The sequence below is a fragment of the Lissotriton vulgaris genome, chromosome 6 (genome assembly GCF_964263255.1).
Source record: "Lissotriton vulgaris chromosome 6, aLisVul1.2, whole genome shotgun sequence".
Lineage (NCBI taxonomy): Eukaryota > Metazoa > Chordata > Amphibia > Caudata > Salamandridae > Lissotriton > Lissotriton vulgaris.
In genome coordinates, this window is record NC_141694.1 from 1,824,465,193 (window position 1) to 1,824,489,156 (window position 23,964).

General features: G+C 48.7%; 1 protein-coding gene across 1 annotated transcript in view; it reads right to left on the bottom strand.

Annotated features, from left to right (window-relative positions):
- The window catches only part of LOC147709565 (uncharacterized), a 788,508-nt gene that overhangs the window by 35,005 nt on the left and 729,539 nt on the right, over window positions 1-23,964 (bottom strand). The window contains exon 6 of the mRNA XM_086926047.1: window positions 19,651-19,954. Within this exon, the coding sequence (XP_086782173.1) occupies window positions 19,651-19,954 (304 nt within the window). The remainder of the gene's footprint in view (window positions 1-19,650; window positions 19,955-23,964) is intronic.

Consider the following 23,964-nt stretch of genomic DNA (forward strand, 5'->3'; position numbering starts at 1 on the left):
GCCACCAGGCATCGCTGTGCTCTCTTCCGGCATGGCGTAGGAGCTTCTGGAGTGCTGCTCTGGAGGGTTGCGTCACCACTCCATTGACGTTCATCTGGTCATTCCTTTCGCGCGTGCTGATGGTTGCGCTGTTTATTCGCTTTCCTTCTGCGCATTTGCTGCTTGCTGTCCTTTGTTTCTTGATTCCTGTTGCGCGATCCGTTGCAAGCTTCCTTTGACGTGATGGCGGGCAGGTTGCTGCCCTTTGTTGCCTCTTGGCTGAAGTCCCTGTATCTCTGGGTTGCTGCTGGCTTGCTTGTATACTGTTATCCTTTTCTTGGCTTGTCACTGCCAAGTAGTTCCTTTCCGCTCCCAGGTGCTTTTTTCCTCCACGTAGCTACGGCTGCCAGCCTGTCCTGTTTTGCTGCAGTATTCCTTTGGGCTGTCATGGGCTTGTTCATGTCCTCATTCTCTGCAGTTCCAGATAGTGGCCACTAGATGGCAGTGTCTCCTTTATTTCTCGGCTTGCAAACCTGGCCGGTTCTCGACGCTGCAGGCTTCATGCTCACACCCCTAATGGACAAGGCACTTTCACCGATGGTTGCTGCTCGTGGGACAGCCTTCCTGAGTTCAGTGAGTGTTTTTATATATATTTATTTTCTTTTCCTCTGTGCTCCTCCGTTGGGTGCAGCTACTCTCACTCACCTACTCGGCAGCCTTCATGCACTTTGACTTCTGTGATTGAAGCCTGATGGGTTGTGATTCCCCCGCAGTGTTCACACTGGCCCTGGCAGCTCTACGCTCGCTGCGGGCCTCGCTTCTCTGGGGTGGAGCGTCTGTTGTTATGTTCGTTTCCTCGGGCTCTGCAGTGTGTGTGTGGGCGGCACAGTTGTCACCGCTGCGGTAGGGCTCCACTTTAATTACTGGTGTCCCCTACTGTGTTTTTGCCGGCCTTGCGCATATATCCCTTGATTGTGGCCTTACGGGGGAAAGTATGGCTCAACACGGCAGTTTGCCATCTATTTCCCGGGATTCTCGCCCCTCGCAGGACACCGCTTCTCTCTCTGGGCTGCTGGGGGGGCTGGCTCCGGTCAGCCGCGGGCATCACGCAGTCACTGTCTTGCACTCCCGGCCCGCAGCAGCCTCTCAGGTCACACGCTGCGCTGTGCGGTGCGGGTCGTCGCTGCTGCCCGAGCCTGCTTCTCTCCCTCTTCTTAACTCTCCTTCACCGCGGCAGCCTCATTCGGCCGTGCTCACTCCTTGACGGGGCAAAGTTCCTTCTTTCCGCGGGTGGGCTTTGCTTGGTTCACTCACTCCCCGGGGCAGTGTCCACGGATCTTCGCGGGTGGGCTCCGCTTTCAGTGGTCGGTGCCTGGCAGCTTTCCACACACTGCGGGCGCTCCCCTTTGAAGTTTATTCACCCCTCCGCTGCAGCCTCACATCACACACGCTGCGCGGCGGGGGACTGGGGACACTGCAGGCAGGCCGGGGTGGGCTCCGCTGGCCTTGCTTTACCATGTAATGTTTATTGTTGGCCGTACTGCGCTCAGCAGGGTGCCATGGCCATGCGGGGGGGGGGGGGGGGCTCCGCTTAAAATAGTCTGCAGGGGGGTCGCATTTGGCTTGCGCGGCCGCCCAGGCATTACCCAGCGCTCGGGCTCACCTCCGGCCTTCGGGCCTTTTCTTCAGCGCGGGTGAGCTCCGCACGGCCTCTCCGTGGCGGGGGTCAGTGGCGGCCGACTCCGGTCGGGCCGCTTTTCTTCTTGGGCACTTTTTTCCGCCGATGTGGACGCAGCGGGGTAAAGAGATGCGGGGTAGGCTCCCGGTCACCTTCTCATGTCCGTGTTGGCCCGGGTCTCAGCTCACGACCCGCGGGCATCTCGGCGGTCAGGCCCTTTCCCAGGGGGTGTGCCTTTGCTGCTGGCAGTTCTCTCTCCCCCTTCTCCTCGAATTTTTGTTTAGCAGGCACGCGTGGGCACAGCTAAACCCTCGTCGCCATTGTAGGGTCGTGGGCCCTAGGTCCTCATGCTGGAAAGAACCTCTGACACAGGACACACTGGATACTGGGTGCAACTGTCCCAGAGCACGTGCGCTCGGCCGCTTTTATTATAGCTGGGTCACCTGACCAGTGACATCAGTGGTGGGTGGGTGTTTAGTGTAATTACATCTTGAGCACTAGAATGCTAACTGTAACTCTGGGTCCTTACACCAATGAGGTTTGGTGGTGCCTATGGCGTGCGTGCTTGGTGGCGTGTCCGCAGGGTGGCGTATGCACGGTAGGTAGGGATTTTCTGGCATAGCCCTACGGCAAAAGCAAATGCGGTTAAAAGGGGGGCTCGCGTATGCAGGGAATTGGTGTATTATATTAATGAAATATGCCCTTAAACCCTCCTGACACTCTGGAACGTGACGCTGTCAAGCTCGCAGCGAAGCAGGCGCTGTCTCACTTCGTAATACCCGTATGCAATTTGCATCACTACTTTAAATATGTCACCCTGCGAGCATGTCTAGCTGCAAAGAGTGAAGATTCTGAGCTGTGCAGTTTCTATGTCATAGTCATACATACATGGTTAAACACACATATTCATGCACACACACTCAGACTGGGCGACTAGATTAAATTTCCCGAGCCTTGCTTAACGTGTATATAGTCATGGGGAGCCTCCTTAGTTACTTAGTCACTGCGCAGAGATAAATGCGGTAAAAAGAGGGGGTAGCACACAGCAGTTTAATTGCTGGAATTTTTTCTTTCTTTTATGTCGGCGGGAGGCGCATAACGTGAACAATGCGACAACAGGGTCTCAAGTTTGCGACTGGCAGGAACTGGCAGATGGGCAAAGACTCGATGGCAGCAGACTTTGGCAAAGGTTGCTGCGATTGGCTGTAACTTGCAAAGGCTGCTTAGCTCCGTATAACTAAAATGTAGGCGTATGCAGATTGGCTCAGGGCAGGTTAGCCCGTTTGGCGGAGCGGGTAGCCCAATAGCAACACAGAGCCTGCTTCAAAGCTTTGCAAAGCATCTAGCATAGTCGGTGTGGGGATTGGTATGGCCGGGCTGATGCCACAGAGGGCTGGGTGAACAAAGGCTAGTGCGGTGAAGATGAGCATGGGGCAGGTTATGTAGCTGCAAGATGATATGGGTGGCTTGGAAGGCAGCACACAGGGAATTGAGCTAAGCATAAGTACGTCCAAGGTGAACTGGTACAGATAGCGGAAGAGGAAATACAGATTTCTGCCTTTTGGAAACTCTGATATAAGGAAACCCGTCCTCGGATGCGGGAAGGGCTGTACAGCGTGGTTACCCTTAGGTGGTATCACCGAAGGCCAGGTCTAGCGTGGGGGGGCCTCATTTCCGAAGGCGGCTTCGGAAATTATATCCAAAATGTATTAATAGCTTCATTCATTTAGTCTCCCTTTGTGATCGTTGTTCTGTAAATATCTTAATAAGCCCTTTGCTTTGTAAAAATAAAAAAGTCAGACTTTTTAGGAACAAACTACCTTTCCGCTGTGGCTTGTGCAACGCACAGTTTCGGAGCCAACTCGACTCCGAGTCAGCAGGGCGGCAGGTGCATGCTGGGGGTGTGGGGCTGATGGACCATTCATGATTCCATCACCCTGAGGCAGCACAGCCGAGATCGGGCACTACAAACCCCGAGCCCGGGCTGAGTCCCAGCTGCGGAGTGCAGAGCTTGACTCTGATGGGTCTCTCGGATCGTGTTCCCTTCGCTGTGAATCCCCCTCAGAAGTCCTGAGGAGGCCGAGGCACAAGCTCTGGGGGGCATGGAGTGAAGACCCCAGAGCAGCGGGATGGATGGTGGCTCTGTCACCGTCAGTGCTTTAACGAATCACCAAGACAGTCACGCATTATAGAACTTTTAGTATGACAGTTACCACATGGTGGCGCTGTAGGTGTAATATAGGGGGGACCACAACAACAGTTGTTTGTTAAGCAATAGACCTTAAAACACTAATTCCTGCCCCCAAACCATTCTTACAGCGTTTGGGGGCCTCAAACACGCTGGGGTGGTGCACTTGTAGCAGTGTGACGGTTAGTAGTTTGTAAGTACTGTGATTGGCAGCTAACGATTCAGAAAAGGGGGTGGTGATGAACAGAGTGTCTGAATTAAGCAGACCACTCTTACCCAGTCCAAAGATCAGGGCTTGATCCATCACCGTTATTTATCTCACTGCACCATCCCAGTTCAGAACCTGGCTATATGCAAATCAGTCTGTCCCTGTCCCAGTGCATCATGGGAACAGGGCAGACCAAACTACCAAGCCAATTCTTCACCAGAAAGGAGACAAGCTACCGGGGACCGGTTTCTGGCATTTCAGCCGTCGTCGGCCCGGCTTGCTTGAATCCTGGTGGTGCAGTGAGAAAGGGACTCATGTCTGAGTATACCCTGCCACACCAACAGTGGCCAAAAACGATTCAGAAAAGGGGGTGGTGATGAACAGAGTGTCTGAATTAAGCAGACCACTCTTACCCAGTCCAAAGATCAGGGCTTCATCCATCACCGTTATTTATCTCACTGCACCATCCCAGTTCAGAACCTGGCTATATGCAAATCAGTCTGTCCCTGGCCCAGTGCATCATGGGAACAGGGCAGACCAAACTACCAAGCTAATTCTTCACCAGAAAGGAGACGAGCTACCGGGGACCGGTTTCTGGCATTTCAGCCGGCGTCGGCCCGGCTTGCTTGAATCCTGATGGTGCAGTGAGAAAGGGACTCATGTCTGAGTATACCCTGTCACACCTATAGTGGCCAAAAACGATTCAGAAAAGGGGGTGGTGATGAACAGAGTGTCTGAATTAAGCAGACCTCTCTTACCCAGTCCAAAGATCAGGGCTTGATCCATCACCGTTATTTATCTCACTGCACCATCCCAGTTCAGAACCTGGCTATATGCAAATCAGTCTGTCCCTGGCCCAGTGCATCATAGGAACAGGGCAGACCAAACTACCAAGCCAATTCTTCACCAGAAAGGAGACAAGCTACCGGGGACCGGTTTCTGGCATTTCAGCCGTCGTCGGCCCGGCTTGCTTGAATCCTGATGGTGCATTGAGAAAGGGACTCATGTCTGAGTATACCCTGCCACACCTATAGTGGCCAAAAACGATTCAGAAAAGAGGGTGGTGATGAACAGAGTATCTGAATTAAGCAGACCACTCTTACCCAGTCCAAAGATCAGGGCTTGGGCCATCACCGTTATTTATCTCACTGCACCATCCCAGTTCAGAACCTGGCTGTATGCAAATCAGTCCGTCCCTGGCCCAGTGCATCATGGGAACACGGCAGACCAAACTAGCAATCCAATACTTAACCAGAAAGGAGACAAGCTACCGGGGACCGGTTTCTGGCATTTCAGCCGTCGTCGGCCCGGCTTGCTTGAATCCTGATGGTGCAGTGAGAAAGGGACTCATGTCTGAGTATACCCTGCCACACCTATAGTGGCCAAAAACCATTCAGAAAAGAGGGTGGTGATGAACAGAGTGTCTGAATTAAGCAGACCACTCTTACCCAGTCCAAAGATCAGGGCTTGATCCATCACCGTTATTTATCTCACTGCACCATCCCAGTTCAGAACCTGGCTATATGCAAATCAGTCTGTCCCTGGCCCAGTGCATCATGGGAACAGGGCAGACCAAACTACCAAGCCAATTCTTCACCAGAAAGGAGACAAGCTCCCCGGGACCGGTTTCTGGCATTTCAGCCGTCGTCTGCCCTGCTTGCTTGAATCCTGATGGTGCAGTGAGAAAGGGACTCATGTCTGAGTATACCCTGTCACACCTATAGTGGCCAAAAATGGTTCAGAAAAGGGGGTGGTGATGAACAGAGTGTCTGAATTAAGCAGACCACTCTTACCCAGTCCAAAGATCAGGGCTTGATCAATCACCGTTATTTGTCTCACTGCACCATCCCAGTTCAGAACCTGGCTATATGCAAATCAGTCTGTCCCTGGCCCAGTGCATCATGGGAACAGGGCAGACCAAACTACCAAGCCAATTCTTCACCAGAAAGGAGACAAGCTACCGGGGACCGGTTTCTGGCATTTCAGCCGTCGTCGGCCCGGCTTGCTTGAATCCTGATGGTGCAGTGAGAAAGGGACTCATGTCTGAGAATACCCTGCCACACCTATAGTGGCCAAAAACGATTCAGAAAAGAGGGTGGTGATGAACAGAGTGTCTGAATTAAGCAGACCACTCTTACCCAGTCCAAAGATCAGGGCTTGATCCATCACCGTTATTTATCTCACTGCACCATCCCAGTTCAGAACCTGGCTATATGCAAATCAGTCTGTCCCTGGCCCAGTGCATCATGGGAACAGGACAGACCAAACTACCAAGCCAATTCTTCACCAGAAAGGAGACAAGCTCCCCGGGACCGGTTTCTGGCATTTCAGCCGTCGTCGGCACTGCTTGCTTGAATCCTGATGGTGCAGTGAGAAAGGGACTCATGTCTGAGTATACCCTGTCACACCTATAGTGGCCAAAAACGATTCAGAAAAGGGGGTGGTGATGAACAGAGTGTCTGAATTAAGCAGACCACTCTTACCCAGTCCAAAGATCAGGGCTTGATCCATCACCATTATTTATCTCACTGCACCATCCCAGTTCAGAACCTGGATATATGCAAATCAGTCTGTCCCTGGCCCAGTGCATCATGGGAACAGGGCAGCCCAAACTACCAAGCCAATTCTTCACCAGAAAGGAGACAAGCTACTGGGGACCGGTTTCTGGCATTTCAGCCGTCGTCGGCCCGGCTTGCTTGAATCCTGATGGTGCAGTGAGAAAGGGACTCATGTCTGAGTATATCCTGCCACACCTATAGTGGCCAAAAACGATTTAGAAAAGGGGTTGGTGATGAACAGAGTGTCTGAATTAAGCAGACCACTCTTACCCAGTCCAAAGATCAGGGCTTGATCCATCACCGTTATTTATCTCACTACACCATCCCAGTTCAGAACCTGGCTATATGCAAATCAGTCTGTCCCTGGCCCAGTACATCATGGGAACAGGGCAGACCAAACTACCAAGCCAATTCTTCACCAGAAAGGAGACAAGCTACCGGGGACCGGTTTCTGGCATTTCAGCCGTCGTCGGCCCGGCTTGCTTGAATCCTGATGGTGCAGTGAGAAAGGGACTCATGTCTGAGTATACCCTGCCACACCTATAGTGGCCAAAAACGATTCAGAAAAAGGAGTGGTGATGAACAGAGTGTCTGAATTAAGCAGACCACTCTTACCCAGTCCAAAGATCAGGGCTTGATCCATCCCCGTTATTTATCTCACTGCACCATTCCAGTTCAGAACCTGGCTATATGCAAATCAGTCTGTCCCTGGCCCAGTGCATCATGGGAACAGGGCAGACCAAACTACCAAGCCAATTCTTCACCAGAAAGGAGACAAGCTACCCGGGACCGGTTTCTGGCATTTCAGCCATCGTTTGGAATTTGGAATTTGGAGTGGTATTTATAAAGCGCAAGCGGTCGCTCCGGAAGGAGCATCATGGCGCTATGTTGGCCAGGCTTGCTTGAATCCTGATGGTGCAGTGAGAAAGGGACTCATGTCTGAGTATACCCTGCCACACCTATAGTGGCCGAAAACGATTCAGAAAAGGGGGTGGTGATGAACAGAGTGTCTGAATTAATCAGACCACTCTTACCAAGTCCAAAGATCAGGGCTTGATCCATCACTGTTATTTATCTCACTGCACCATCCCAGTTCAGAACCTGGCTATATGCAAATCAATCTGTCCCTGGCCCAGTGCATCATGGGAACAGGGCAGACCAAACTACCAAGCCAATTCTTCACCAGAAAGGAGACAAGCGCCCCGGGACCGGTTTCTGGCATTTCAGCCGTCGTCTGCCCTGCTTGCTTGAATCCTGATGGTGCAGTGAGAAAGGGACTCATGTCTGAGTATACCCTGTCACACCTATAGTGGCCAAAAACGATTCAGAAAAAGGAGTGGTGATGAACAGAGTGTCTGAATTAAGCAGACCACTCTTACCCAGTCCAAAGATCAGGGCTTGATCCATCCCCGTTATTTATCTCACTGCACCATCCCAGTTCAGAACCTGGCTATATGCAAATCAGTCTGTCCCTGGCCCAGTGCATCATGGGAACAGGGCAGACCAAACTACCAAGCCAATTCTTCATCAGAAAGGAGACATGCTACCGGGGACCGGTTTCTGGCATTTCAGCCGTCGTCGGCCTGGCTTGCTTGAATCCTGATGGTGCAGTGAGAAAGGGACTCATGTCTGAGTATACCCTGCCACACCTATAGTGGCCGAAAACGATTCAGAAAAGGGGGTGGTGATGAACAGAGTGTCTGAATTAATCAGACCACTCTTACCAAGTCCAAAGATCAGGGCTTGATCCATCACTGTTATTTATCTCACTGCACCATCCCAGTTCAGAACCTGGCTATATGCAAATCAATCTGTCCCTGGCCCAGTGCATCATGGGAACAGGGCAGACCAAACTACCAAGCCAATTCTTCATCAGAAAGGAGACATGCTACCGGGGACCGGTTTCTGGCATTTCAGCCGTCGTCGGCCTGGCTTGCTTGAATCCTGATGGTGCAGTGAGAAAGGGACTCATGTCTGAGTATACCCTGCCACACCTATAGTGGCCAAAAACGATTCAGAAAAGGGGGTGGTGATGAACAGAGTGTCTGAATTAAGCAGACCACTCTTACCCAGTCCAAAGATCATGGCTTGATCCATCACCGTTATTTATCTCACTGCACCATCCCAGTTCAGTACCTGGCTATATGCAAATCAGTCTGTCCCTGGCCCAGTGCATCATGGGAACAGGGCAGACCAAACTACCAAACCAATTCTTCACCAGAAAGGAGACAAACTACCGGGGACCGGTTTCTGGCATGTCAGCCGTCGTCGGCCCGGCTTGCTTGAATCCTGAGGGTGCAGTGAGAAAGGGACTCATGTCTGAGTATACCCTGCAACACCTATAGTGGCCAAAAACGATTCATAAAAGGGGGTGGTGATGAACAGAGTGTCTGAATTAAGCAGACCACTCTTACCCAGTCCAAAGATCAGGGCTTGATCCATCACTGTTATTTATCTCACTGCACCATCCCAGTTCAGAACCTGGCTATATGCAAATCAGTCTGTCCCTGGCCCAGTGCATCATGGAAGCTTGTTTCCTTCCCAGTATAAGACTTGGCTTGGTAGTTTGGTCTGCCCTATTCCCATGATGCACTGGGCCAGAGTCAGACTAATTTGCATATAGCCAAGTTCTGAGCTGGGATGGTGAAGTGAGCTAAGAAACGGTGATGGATGAAGCCCTGATCCATGGACTGGGTAAGATTGGTCTGCTTAATTCAGACACTCTGTTCATCACCACCCTCTTTTCTGAATCATTTTCGTCCACAATAAGCGTGGAAGGGTATACTCAGATGTGAGTCCGTTGCTCATTGCACCATCAGGATTCAAGCAAGCCGGGCCGAAGACGGCTGAAATGCCAGAAACCGGTCCCCGGAAGCTTGTTTCCTTCCCAGTATAAGAATTGGCTTGGTAGTTTGGTCTGCCCTGTTCCCATGATGCACTGGGCCAGGGTCAGACTAATTTGCATATAGCCAAGTTCTAAGCTGGGATGGTGCAGTGAGCTAAAAAACGGTGATGGATCAAGCCCTGATCTATGGACTGGGTAAGAGTGGTCTGCTTAATTCAGACACTCTGTTCATCACCACCCCCTTTTTTGAATCATTTTTGTCCACCATAAGCGTGGAAGGGTATACTCAGATGTGAGTCCCTTGCTCATTGCACCATCAGGATTCAAGCAAGCCGGGCCGAAGACGGCTGAAATGCCAGAAACCGGTCCCCGGAAGCTTGTTTCCTTCCCAGTATAAGAATTGGCTTGGTAGTTTGGTCTGCCCTGTTCCCATGATGCACTGGGCCAGGGTCAGACTAATTTGCATATAGCCAAGTTCTGAGCTGGGATGGTGCAGTTTGCTAAAAAACGGTGATGGATCAAGCCCTGATCTATGGACTGGGTAAGAGTGGTCTGCTTAATTCAGACACTCTGTTCATCAGCACCCCTTTTCTGAATCATTTTTGTCCACCATAAGCGTGGAAGGGTATACTCAGATGTGAGTCCCTTGCTCATTGCACCATCAGGATTCAAGCAAGCCGGGCCGAAGACGGCTTAAATGCTAGAGACCGGTCCCCGGAAGCTTGTTTCCTTCCCAGTATAAGAATTGGCTTGGTAGTTTGGTCTGCCTTGTTCCCATGATGCACTGGGCCAGGGTCAGACTAATTTGCATATAGCCAAGATCTGAGCTGGGATGGTGCAGTGAGCTAAAAAACGGTGATGGATCAAGCCCTGATCTATGGACTGGGTAAGAGTGGTCTGCTTAATTCAGACACTCTGTTCATCACCACCCCCTTTCTGAATCATGTTTGTCCACCATAAGCGTGGAAGGGTATACTCAGATGTGAGTCCCTTGCTCATTGCACCATCAGGATTCAAGCAAGCCGGGCCGAAGACGGCTGAAATGCCAGAAACCGGTCCCCGGAAGCTTGTTTCCTTCCCAGTATAAGAATTGGCTTGGTAGTTTGGTCTGCCCTGTTCCCATGATGCACTGGGCCAGGGTCAGACTAATTTGCATATAGCCAGGTTCTGAGCTGAGATGGTGCAGTGAGCTAAAAAACGGTGATGGATCAAGCCCTGATCTATGGACTGGGTAAGAGTGGTCTGCTTAATTCAGACACTCTGTTTATCACACCCCCTTTTCTGAATCATTTTTGTCCACCATAAGCGTGGAAGGGTATACTCAGATGTGAGTCCCTTTCTCATTGCACCATCAGGATTCAAGCAAGCCGGGCCGAAGACGGCTGAAATGCCAGAAACCGGTCCCCGGAAGCTTGTTTCCTTCCCAGTATAAGAATTGGCTTGGTAGTTTGGTCTGCCCTGTTCCCATGATGCACTGGGCCAGGGTCAGACTAATTTGCATATAGCCAAGTTCTGAGCTGGGATGGTGCAGTTTGCTAAAAAACGGTGATGGATCAAGCCCTGATCTATGGACTGGGTAAGAGTGGTATGCTTAATTCAGACACTCTGTTCATCACCACCCCCTTTTCTGAATCATTTTTGTCCACCATAAGCGTGGAAGGGTATACTCAGATGTGAGTCCCTTGCTCATTGCACCATCAGGATTCAAGCAAGCCGGGCCGAAGACGGCTGAAATGCTAGAAACCGGTCCCCGGAAGCTTGTTTCCTTCCCAGTATAAGAATTGGCTTGGTAGTTTGGTCTGCCCTGTTCCCATGATGCACTGGGCCAGGGTCAGACTAATTTGCATATAGCCAAGTTCTGAGCTGGGATGGTGCAGTGAGCTAAAAAACGGTGATGGATCAAGCCCTGATCTATGGACTGGGTAAGAGTGGTCTGCTGAATTCAGACACTCTGTTCATCACCACCCCCTTTTCTGAATCATGTTTGTCCACCATAAGCGTGGAAGGGTATACTCAGATCTGAGTCCCTTGCTCATTGCACCATCAGGATTCAAGCAAGCCGGGCCGAAGAAGGCTGAAATGCCAGAAACTGGTCCCGGAAGCTTGTTTCCTTCCCAGTATAAGAATTGGCTTGGTAGTTTGGTCTGCCCTGTTCCCATGATGCACTGGGCCAGGGTCAGACTAATTTGCATATAGCCAAGTTCTGAGCTGGGATGGTGCAGTGAGCTAAAAAACGGTGATGGATCAAGCCCTGATCTATGGACTGGGCAAGAGTGGTCTGCTTAATTCAGACACTCTGTTCATCACCACCCCCTTTTCTGAATCATTTTTGTCCACAATAAGTGTGGAAGGGTATACTCAGATGTGAGTCCCTTGCTCATTGCACCATCAGGATTCAAGCAAGCCGGGCGGAAGACGGCTGAAATTCCAGAAACCATTCCCCGGAAGCTTGTTTCCTTCCCAGTATAAGAATTGGCTTGGTAGTTTGGTCTGCCCTGTTCCCATGATGCACTGGGCCAGGGTCAGACTAATTTGCATATAGCCAAGTTCTGAGCTGGGATGGTGCAGTGAGCTAAAAAAACGGTGATGGATCAAGCCCTGATCTATGGACTGGGTAAGAGTGGTCTGCTTAATTCAGACACTCTGTTCATCACCACCCCCTTTTCTGAATCATGTTTGTCCACCATAAGCGTGGAAGGGTATACTCAGATGTGAGTCCCTTGCTCATTGCACCATCAGGATTCAAGCAAGCCGGGCCGAAGACGGCTGAAATGCCAGAAACCGGTCCCCGGAAGCTTGTTTCCTTCCCAGTATAAGAATTGGCTTGGTAGTTTGGTCTGCCCTGTTCCCATGATGCACTGGGCAAGGGTCAGACTAATTTGCATATAGCCAAGTTCTGAGCTGGGATGGTGCAGTGAGCTAAAAAACGATGATGGATCAAGCCCTGATCTATGGACTGGGTAAGAGTGGCCTGCTTAATTCAGACATTCTATTCATCACCACCCCCTTTTCTGAATCATTTTTGTCCACCATAAGCGTGGAAGGGTATACTCAGATGTGAGTCCCTTGCTCATTGCACCATCAGGATTCAAGCGAGCCGGGCCGAAGACGGCTGAAATGCCAGAAACCGGTCCCCGGAAGCTTGTTTCCTTCCCAGTATAGGAATTGGCTTGGTAGTTTGGTCTGCCCTGTTCCCATGATGCACTGGGCAAGGGTCAGACTAATTTGCATATAGCCAAGTTCTGAGCTAGGATGGTGCAGTGAGCTAAAAAACGGTGATGGATCAAGCCCTGATCTATGGACTGGGTGAGAGTGGTCTGCTTAATTCAGACACTATGTTCATCACCACCCCCTTTTCTGAATCATTTTTGTCCACCATAGGCGTGGAAGGGTATACTCAGATGTGAGTCCCTTGCTCATTGCACCATCAGGATTCAAGCAAGCCGGGCCGAAGACGGCTAAAATGCCAGAAACCGGTCCCCGGAAGCTTGTTTCCTTCCCAGTATAAGAATTGGCTTGGTAGTTTGGTCTGCCCTGTTCCCATGATGCACTGGGCCAGGGTCAGACTAATTTGCATATAGCCAAGTTCTGAGCTGGGATGGTGCAGTGAGCTAAAAAACGGTGATGGATCAAGCCCTGATCTATGGACTGGGCAAGAGTGGTCTGCTTAATTCAGACACTCTGTTCATCACCACCCCCTTTTCTGAATCATTTTTGTCCACAATAAGTGTGGAAGGGTATACTCAGATGTGAGTCCCTTGCTCATTGCACCATCAGGATTCAAGCAAGCCGGGCGGAAGACGGCTGAAATTCCAGAAACCATTCCCCGGAAGCTTGTTTCCTTCCCAGTATAAGAATTGGCTTGGTAGTTTGGTCTGCCCTGTTCCCATGATGCACTGGGCCAGGGTCAGACTAAATTGCATATAGCCAAGTTCTGAGCTGGGATGGTGCAGTGAGCTAAAAAAACGGTGATGGATCAAGCCCTGATCTATGGACTGGGTAAGAGTGGTCTGCTTAATTCAGACACTCTGTTCATCACCACCCCCTTTTCTGAATCATGTTTGTCCACCATAAGCGTGGAAGGGTATACTCAGATGTGAGTCCCTTGCTCATTGCACCATCAGGATTCAAGCAAGCCGGGCCGAAGACGGCTGAAATGCCAGAAACCGGTCCCCGGAAGCTTGTTTCCTTCCCAGTATAAGAATTGGCTTGGTAGTTTGGTCTGCCCTGTTCCCATGATGCACTGGGCAAGGGTCAGACTAATTTGCATATAGCCAAGTTCTGAGCTGGGATGGTGCAGTGAGCTAAAAAACGATGATGGATCAAGCCCTGATCTATGGACTGGGTAAGAGTGGCCTGCTTAATTCAGACATTCTATTCATCACCACCCCCTTTTCTGAATCATTTTTGTCCACCATAAGCGTGGAAGGGTATACTCAGATGTGAGTCCCTTGCTCATTGCACCATCAGGATTCAAGCGAGCCGGGCCGAAGACGGCTGAAATGCCAGAAACCGGTCCCCGGAAGCTTGTTTCCTTCCCAGTATAGGAATTGGCTTGGTAGTTTGGTCTGCCCTGTTCCCATGATGCACTGGGCAAGGGTCAGACTAATTTGCATATAGCCAAGTTCTGAGCTAGGATGGTGCAGTGAGCTAAAAAACGGTGATGGATCAAGCCCTGATCTATGGACTGGGTGAGAGTGGTCTGCTTAATTCAGACACTATGTTCATCACCACCCCCTTTTCTGAATCATTTTTGTCCACCATAGGCGTGGAAGGGTATACTCAGATGTGAGTCCCTTGCTCATTGCACCATCAGGATTCAAGCAAGCCGGGCCGAAGACGGCTAAAATGCCAGAAACCGGTCCCCGGAAGCTTGTTTCCTTCCCAGTATAAGAATTGGCTTGGTAGTTTGGTCTGCCCTGTTCCCATGATGCACTGGGCCAGGGTCAGACTAATTTGCATATAGCCAAGTTCTGAGCTGGGATGGTGCAGTGAGCTAAAAAACGGTGATGGATCAAGCCCTGATCTATGGACTGGGTAAGAGTGGTCTGATTAATTCAGACACTCTGTTCATCACCACCCCCTTTTCTGAATCGTGATTGGCAGCTAAGGCAGTGGCAATGGAAGGTGCAAGCTGGGGTGACCTCCTCATGAGGGCCCTGGCACTCATTGGTTTACATATTACGCATTGATGGGGCTCATGTAAAACGCTTTGGTACCTTGGGTCTAGCTCATTCTAAGTAAAACTCTGCGCAGGAGTTTCCATGGGGCCCAGAGTTATTAAATGTATACAGCTAGCTAGTGGAGATAACCGCTTCGCAAGTTAGGGCTAGTTGAACTCGCATTGGCTAATTGGGTCAGAGTGATTTTAGCTCTTGCTGACAGGCCGGCATGACGTTTGTCAACACAGACCGGGAGAGGGGGTAGTTATGGCAGAGTCTTCTTATTTTTCAAACAATACGGCTGCTCAGCGCTTTGACCGAGTGAGGGAAGTGTTCAGGGTGCTACATAAAGGGGTTTTAATGAGCTGCATGGTAGGGTGTAGTGCACGCAGGAAATGGAGCCGGAACTGGTTTGACAAGTTTTACAGTAATTTATTGTGTTGACTCCCTGTGAGACAAATAACAATCATGGCCACTTACACTCATGGGAATATGTCACTGTTTCATGTAACGCAAAAGATGCTTGCGTATGGCAGGATAGCGCCTCCGCTTAGGCGGAGCGTTGTTCAATGTACAGTGAGAGGACGAGGGGCTCGAGTAATGTTCCCATTTGATGGGGCGGAGTGTTCCACAGAGAAGGGGTCTTAATGCAGCACAGCACTACGGATTCATCGCTATGGCTTCACATGAACTGCCACAAAGAGGCAGCAGGAACAATGAACAGCCTGGTGGATGTGGGCTCGCAACTACCCAGGTCAGGGGCGTGAGACTTTAGAACCCATTGCCAGGTGGAAAGCAGCAAGACTCGGGGGTGTGAATTGCTATGGGAATGGTGTTCCAGATCCCTTGGGCACTGCTACAGTATGCTTGTTGTATAAAGTTTTAAGGTCGGAAGGATCCAGCAGTATTATGTTAGCATTTCCTGATCACTATTTAATGCCAGATGTTTTCAGTTTTCGACCAAGTAGGAGGGCATAGCATCATGGGGGTGTTATGAGTAATGTCTGCACACTTGAATTGGCCTTTGGCTTTAGTGGGAAGCCAGGGTAGGGTGTTGAACTGGTCACTGCATTCTGGTGAGGCAAGTATGTTTGGGGGCATCAGATATAAGGTAGCTCCCTTAGTTCGGTCTGGAGAGTACCAGCAACTGGACTACAGTTTAAGGTCCTGCTCAAAAGGAACTGCCTAAGTTACCATAGCAGTCTAAGTTGGAGGCAGGTGCTCATGGCCCAGGGTGGATTTTGCTTCGGTAGGTTAAGTCAATGGTAGCAGGCAGCGAGTCGCTTTCAAATCTCGTTAAGGGTGTTGGAGAGGATTTCAGTATGAAAGTAAACCTTACGGTAAGACTGGATAATCGTCTCCATCTCGGTAATAAAGAATTCTTGAGCTTCTCAGAAGTTGCTCCAAAGTGGTTTCAATGATACATTAAACAAGACTGGGAACAGGAACATGAGTGTCGGTAGGAACCCTGGTTTAAGACAGTCTTGATAGACAGATAGCGTCCTTTTCTAACTATTTATAATATGTTAGACACATAGGAACGGGGGCAGTTTAGAAGGGCACCATTGATGTTCATTCATTCCTTGAGGATGTGATTTAGAGGAAGTCAAATGTAAGTAGCACAGAGGATGTTTGCATCAACAGCCAGGTTTAAAGTTCGAGCAGGCATTAATTAACTCACCGGGAAGGAGTAGAACCATCCACAATTGCGCAGGAGCCTTTTCAATGCAGTGGCATTGCCTAAAACCAGATTGGAAGGAACTAACAATTATTGCCCTGGTTATGCAAGAATAGGTGCACAACTATAAAGCTTGCTAACATCTCTCTTAGGGATGGAAGTGCTCATATCTGGAAGAGATGGCTGAGGTTATGGATGTCAGCTATTTCAGCTTAATTAGGATGGGGGGGGGGGACTTGGCCAATGGTCAAACAGTAAGGAAACATGTCACGCCAGGGAGGGATTCATCAGGAAATCCAAGTATGTATGAATATCAGAAGCATACTAATAAATAGGGATTTATGGGTGACATAATCCACAGGTCATGAGGGGAGTTGCTAACAAAATCAATATTAGGATAGCTGTACTTAAATGGCCAGGTACGTGTATGCTGGGTTGCTCTTTTCCGTTAAGCGTCAGCAGTCCTGGGTGGAGACTGAGAGTGCGCAGCACAATTTACATGGAATGGGTAAGGCATTTGAAAGGCTCGTCCCACTAACAGGTGGTGAAGTCCCCAGTGAGGTCTGAGGGTGCGCAGCACCATTAACATGGATGTCCCAATAAAAGGTGGCAAAGTCTTGGATAAGGACTGGGGGTGTGCAGCACAATTAATATGGAGTGGGTAAGGCATTTGAAAGGCTTGTCCCAATAACAGGTGGCGGAGTTTTGTGGCATAACACACAGGCAATATGTGGAATGGCTGACAAATTCAATATTAGGGTAGCTGTGCTCATGTCGCCAGTTACAGACATGCTGGGTTGCGCCTTAATTTTAGAGAGAGGGTCGTCCTGCTGGAGTTCCTGGACTCTCCAGCCCTACCTGAGATGCCGGTGCTTGGAGGAAGCAACTTTGTGAGAGTTGAGGCGCTGTAAAAGGCGCAAAGCAGTGCCCTGGTGTCCACGTCCGAGTCTAGGGGTAGACGATGGGTAGTTACCTCAAATGGAAGCAATGTAGGTGAGTTGTGGCCAGCTGTTACAACCCGCATCCCGTATGGCTCGGGAGATCCGTAATTGTAAATACAATTGTAACCTGCGGTTCAAATGAGTATTGCTTAGCACAATGTTTATCAATGTGTGTTGTTTTGGTATTAAAAGTTGGTCAAATGTTGACAGTGCATCAACAAATAAAGATGGCTTTATGAGAATTAATAAAGACTATGCAGTGAAGACCAACCACTGGTATAGTGCCTTTTCTGGTGAGAAAGGTGGGAAAGGTTTTGTGAGGCAAATTGCACGTGATATGCCTACTATCCGCCAATCTTAAATTGCACAAAATGACTAAAGTCACTTCGAAGTTTTAACAGTCTTTGCAGCTGGCGGGGAAACACTGGAACACATTATCTGTTTAAGTCCCGAGTTATTGAACATTCATAAGAATCTACAGAAACGTGAAACAACCGTTATTACGCGGTCTTTACCACGCATGACCATTACCAGGCATACTTTACAACGAACATGCCTTTACCATACATGTCCATAACTACAAAGCTTTTACCACAAATATGCCATGGTAAAGGCGTGTTCGTTGTAATGGATTGTAATGGTCATGGGTTAGGAACTCAGGGCTGGGCAAGGCACTGCGTCTGGAGTGGTGGCTTTATAGATCAGGGCCAAGAAAAGGGATAGACTTAGGGTCCAGGGCTGAGCAAGGGTCCTGCGGCTGGGGTGGCAGCTTTAGGACTTGGGACCAAGAAAAGGGACAGACTTAGGGTTCAGGGTAGAGGGCTAAGGGACTGAGGAACAGGGTGGTTTTAGGGGTCAGGGCCAGGTATAGGCACACAATGCAGCGTTCAACTCACCTCTGCTTCTCAGGAGCCATCTGGCTAGGCTGGCAGGCTTAAGGTTCAAGAATGGGCAGGGGGCTGCGGCAGGAGGTTTTCCCCAGTTCTGACTTCTCTATCTCGTCAGAAAATGTAAGTCTGTTCACAGTGTCTATTTAGCACTGTGAATGGATCATGTGGGGAGAAACAACAAAAAACCTGGTACGCTCATGCTAGTGTTTTCGCAATGGCACACATACCATTACAAAGGTAATGCCTTTACCATGCATGTCAATTGAGCACCTAAAGGCCCTTACCAAGCATGCCTTTATGATGATGTTATTGTGGTAAAGACATGCGTGGTAAAGGCATGTACGTTGTAAAAATGATTGTGCAAAATGCAAGTGTGGTAATGACGCACGTGTTGTATGGGCAGCAATGTAAAGGCAGGTGTGGTAATAGTATGCGTGGTTACATCATACAACCACCAAAACAAGTGGGACAGGCAGGTACATTTTGTAACTTTAGCAATTAGGAGGTGGGAATGTAATTCTTTGATGACTTAAATATGGGTACAATTACAACAAAAGGAATTCATTTTTATGCTTTTTTGTATATATTTTTCAATTTGGGCGGATTGTCTGTATTTAATTGTTTTTTCTTTTTTTATAAATGTGTCATATATTTTAAATGGTTTTAAGTAACTGGAACAAAAAAATCTGATCTGATCAATAGGTTTAAAGGAGGCCAGATTCAGTCAGGTTTACTCTTAGCACAAGTAAATGTGCCACAGCATCACTTAGTAGGTGACTAATTCTTATAAGTTTGTTTGGACGGAAATCGAACTGTCAAAATATGCCCCAGTTCCCTGAAATGCATCGGATCTAGAAGTGCACCAGTCGTAAGTGCTAAAGATATACTCCGTGTAGGGCCCTGTGCTCTGGGCCTACAAATGACGGACACAGATACGTAGTGTTGTCTTTGGTGGCCAGACACACACTGGTCCACACCCAGGTACCTGGGCTCTTTATTGACTTCCCCTACCTGCTGTCTGAGCCTATGCTGGACCAGCCTACCGTGGTGACGTTGCGGGGTCTCCTGGGGCTACACCCCTCACAATCTCTGTGAGGTGGGCTGATCCCCAAAGGGCAACATTACACTCCATGAGTGGAGCAGCATAAAGCAGCCCACTTCCTATCTAGTGGGAAAGCCTAGATCTCAATGGAATAAAAATAATGTAATAAAGGAACTAATTAGCAGAACTCTTGAAAAGTAGGGTACAGCTCATAAACCAGTACAGATGGCCTGAAAATTAAATGTGTCTAATATATGAGATCTGCTTTTTTTTAACCTAATATTCATTTAAATTATGTACCTGGGACAGTAAATACTTCATTTCAAGTTAGAGACTGCACAAATTACTCTCATCCAAAGTAGGTTTGAAGCTGCAAACGTTGGAATGCAAATATCAGGACACAGATCACCACACAGATCTAACCAACAAGCAGCTGTTATGTGTACATGGCAACTCAAAGTGAACAAACTTTTAACTTTACCTATCATTGTTATTTCCAAAGTTCGACAATGAATTCCCAATGAGAACTTCTGCTCCTTTCAGCCTTTCCGGTGCCCCATCTCTGGTGGTGACAGTAATGCTAGCCACTTTATATTTTTTCAATAAATCCACCCTCCACCAGGGGCGAAACTCATAATTTGTATGGGTGCAGGATCCGTGCATATAATCTGTATTCTGATTTCCATCTACTGCGTTGATTGGTTGCCCCAGATAACCTTGGCCAACCCATGCTCCACCAAGAAGACTTGACTGGGTGGCTCGACCACGCAGGGCCACATTCTCACCTGAAAGTAGACAAACCCTTTAGGTTAGAAGAGGCCTGTAGGGGTTACGTCACTAGTATAATACCCAGCACTAAAACAAGTTTATCTATTAGCATAGATATTCATTAATACATTTACCAGGTACACAAGGGAGTTTAGAAATCAGTGCCCCTATGCTAGAGGTTTTTACATCATAAATACTGTAAACAAATAAAGGCATGCAAGACATGCATAATAGACCAACGTGACCATTCACAAAGATATCTTTACTTGAAAGACTTGAAACACTTTAAAGGCTTTGCACACAACAATTGCCAAAGATACCTTCCCCAGCTCCAGTGGTCTCAAGTAACAGTGCACTCAACTCCATCCAAACTGGCCATGCTGTGGGACTGCTTCATTTTGCCGACACATTCGAAATCCCAGGATATTTAAAATGACCCTGAACTCGTGATACATTTCCCACAACCTCTATACAATGGATTCAAGTATACATCTTTTAGTCCATTAGTACATTTTCTCCTATCTATTGTTAGAAATATTATGCATTCATATTTTTGTGCAGCATTAACAGCATACGGAATGTAGTTTTACACTCAATGGCATATGTACGCACAAATAAGAATTGAATGAATGAATTTGCAATTTGTATGGGCGCAACTTAACCCGAAGGCATCAAGGCGCATCAGATGGAAGAATACACAGCTGAATGGTCGGAGGCAGAAGGAGGAAGCAGATATCACATGTAGGATCCTGCAAATAGCCAGGTTTTTAGAGGGCAAGAGATGACTGGCCCTTAAGATCAGTGGGAAGGGTGTTCCACAGTTTGGGGGTGAGGGAGAAAAAGGCTCTCCTTCCCCATTTGGCCTTGTGGATCCGGGGGTCGCCAAAAGGTTTTTGTGAGCCGATCTCAAAGCCCTACCCGGGGTGTAAAAGGACACGAGAGATCCAATGTCCTCGGCACCCAGGCCGTGTAAGGCACGGTAGGTCAGAACCAGAACCTTAAAGTTAATTCTGGCCTGGACCGGTAACCAGTGAAGAGTTTTTCTGATTTCTGTAACAGAGGCACGCCTAGGGGCATTCACCACGAACCTGGCTGCAGCGTTCTGAATGAACTGGAGGCGCTGAATAAGCTTTTTGCAAATGCCAAGATGAAGGGCATTGCAATAGTCCAGGCATGGTGAGATGAGGGCTACTACTACCTGTTTACAAGCTTCAGGGGATAGGAAGTGAACTAATTTTCTGAGGATCCTTAGGACTCCACAGCAGGTTGAAACAGTTTTATTAACTTGTTTATCAAATGCCAGTGTGGTGTCAAAGGTGACCCCCAGATTTCTGGCAGCCAGGGACGGCTTGGGACAAATTCCAAGGGAGGGAGGCCACCAGTCATCTGACCATAGATCTTGTTTGCCACCAAAGATAAGAATCTCGGTCTTTTCCCCGTTGAGCTTGAGGAAGTTTGAGGACATCCAACCTGCCATGGCTTCCATGCATTTTATAAAATTAAGGGCCGTGGACTCCACAGAATGAGATAGGGAGACCATTATCTGGGTGTCATCGGTGTACGATAGGACTTCCAATCCAAAAGATCTAACAAGCCTTGCAAGTGGGGCCACATATATGTTGAACAAAGTGGGGCTCAAAGATGAGCCCTGCGGGACCCCACAATGCAAAGGCTTGGGAGAGGAAAGGAAGTCACCCAGTTTGACCTGTTGGGCACGTTGGTTAAGGAAGGATATCAAGAGACCGAGAGCCGGTCCTTCCACTCCAATCTCACCGAGCCGCCTAGACAAGATGGAAGGGGACAGGGTGTCAAAAGCGGCTGTAAGGTCGAGCAGGATCAGGATGGTAGAATGACCTCTGTCGACCTTAGCGTGGATGTTGTTGACCACCACTGTGAGGGCAGACTCGGTGCTATGTGCCTTTCGGAAGCCATGCTGTGAAGAATCAAGCAGGCTAGCATTGTCAAGAAAGGCGCTGAGGTGGGAGTTGAGATGGGCCTCAAGCATTTTGGCTGGGGCAGGGAGAAGGGATATAGGGCGAAAGTTTTTGAGAATACCAGGATCTGATGATGTTTTTTTAATAAAGGTTTTTCAATAGCCAGCTTCCATGATGCAGGGAAGACGCCGTTAGAAATTGCCAAATTCATTACTTCCAGGTAGGGCAAAGGAGGACATCCCTGCAGTCTTTCAATATTTTGAGAGGGCAGGGGTCCAAAGGGGAGCCCGATTTAAGTTTATTAAGAAGAGCATCTAGGTCTTCATAGGAAAGGGGGGGAAAATTGGACAGACGTCCTGGGGAAACCGAGGTCAGAACAGGGCGGGGCAGTGAGTCCGACGGCAGGGCAGAGTCATGAATAGAATTAAGGGCTTCTAAAGCAGAATGAATATCCACGATCTTGGTGTGAAAAAACGTGGATATCCGGTCACAGAGTTCTTGGGAAGGGACCGTGGGGTCAGGAGAAGGGGTGAGAGATAAGGAGTCCACAATTTTAAAAAGATCTCTTGGTGAGCTAAGGCAAGTGGTCAGGTCAGTAAAATAAGATTGTTTAGCCACTCGAATAGCGGCCTTATAGCCTATTGAGAGGCTTCTATGTTTGATCCTTTCATTAGGGTCAAAATAAGCTCTCCAGAGTCTTTCCTGTCTCCTGCATTCCTGCCTACGTAATCTGATGGAGTCAGAGAACCAGGGGGCTGACGGGCGTTTCCTGGCGGAGTAATGGGGTTTGACAGGGGCAAGAATATTAACTGCCTCTGAAATGGTGTTAATAAGCTCCTGCGCTGCAGTATCCGTATCAGCTTTGGAAGAGGAACTGAAGTTGGCAATGAAAGGGCTAAGGGTTAAGTTGTTAAGGCCTCTATAGTTCCTTTTGAGTATCTTGTATATGAGTATATGAGAATATTGTACTATTGTCTTTAAAATTAATTTCCCATGACATATAGAAAAGTGTTTTCCAGACCATTGTTATATAGGCCTCAATTTGGGCCTAGCAGTCATATTGTGCAAAATGGATGCCTTTTCCCTGCACATTTCACTATCTGTCATTTCTGCAGTACAAAGTCAAGCAGAATCATGTTTTTTATTTCCATGGGTATTTTTCTTCCTGGTCTCGATGAACTCTCCTGGCCCTAGTCTCCAAACTGTAACTTTACTTCAAAGATGTTCCATTAGCTCATTGTATACTATTCATTCATAATAATCTGCTGTTCACAGATCTAGTTTGTCCCACCATCTCCGGATGGCATTAGTATAGAGTTTTTAGAATCAATATTCATGTAGCTGGATAGTGAGCAGCCGGGGGTTCTCTGAGCGCTCTGGTGCAACTTACATTGAATGCTTGTTCTGTTATTGATTTAAAAATAAAGTTTTTACAAAATTGTAAATATTTTACTAGCTCATTTTTAATTAGCAGCTCCCACCTGGGTGCGAGACTTGCGTCGCCCGAGGTTGCTTTTTGACTTGCCCTGGCACAGCGCCGCTGCTACTACGCGCTGACAACTCATTACAGTCACTTCAGTCGCCATCTTGCTTAGGAGAAGGCTGGCGGTCTAGCGGATCGTCCCTCCCGCCCTCCCAGGATACTTAAGGGCGTGCTTACATCGCTCCGTGATATTTGCTCATTTGCTCATTTTCACCCCTGAGGCGGAAGCCGCGGGTTCTCTGCGCGCTCTGGTGCAACTTACATTGAATGCTTGTTCTGTTATTGATTTAAAAATAACGTTTTTACAAAATTGTAAATATTTCACTAGCTCATTTTTAATTAGCAGCTCCCACCTGGGTGCGAGACTTGCGTCGCCCGAGGTTGCTTTTTGACTTGCCCTGGCACAGCGCCGCTGCTAGTATGCGCTGACAACTCATTCCAGTCACTTCAGTCGCCATCTTGCTTAGGGGAAGGCTTGCGGTCTAGCTGATCGTCCCTCCCACCCTCCTCCCACCTATCAAATTATGGATAAAAATAACAGACCCTCCCGCCCGCACAGCGGGCGGGCGCAGCGCGCGCGCCAAAGGCAAGCCCATCTGCACCCGTCTGC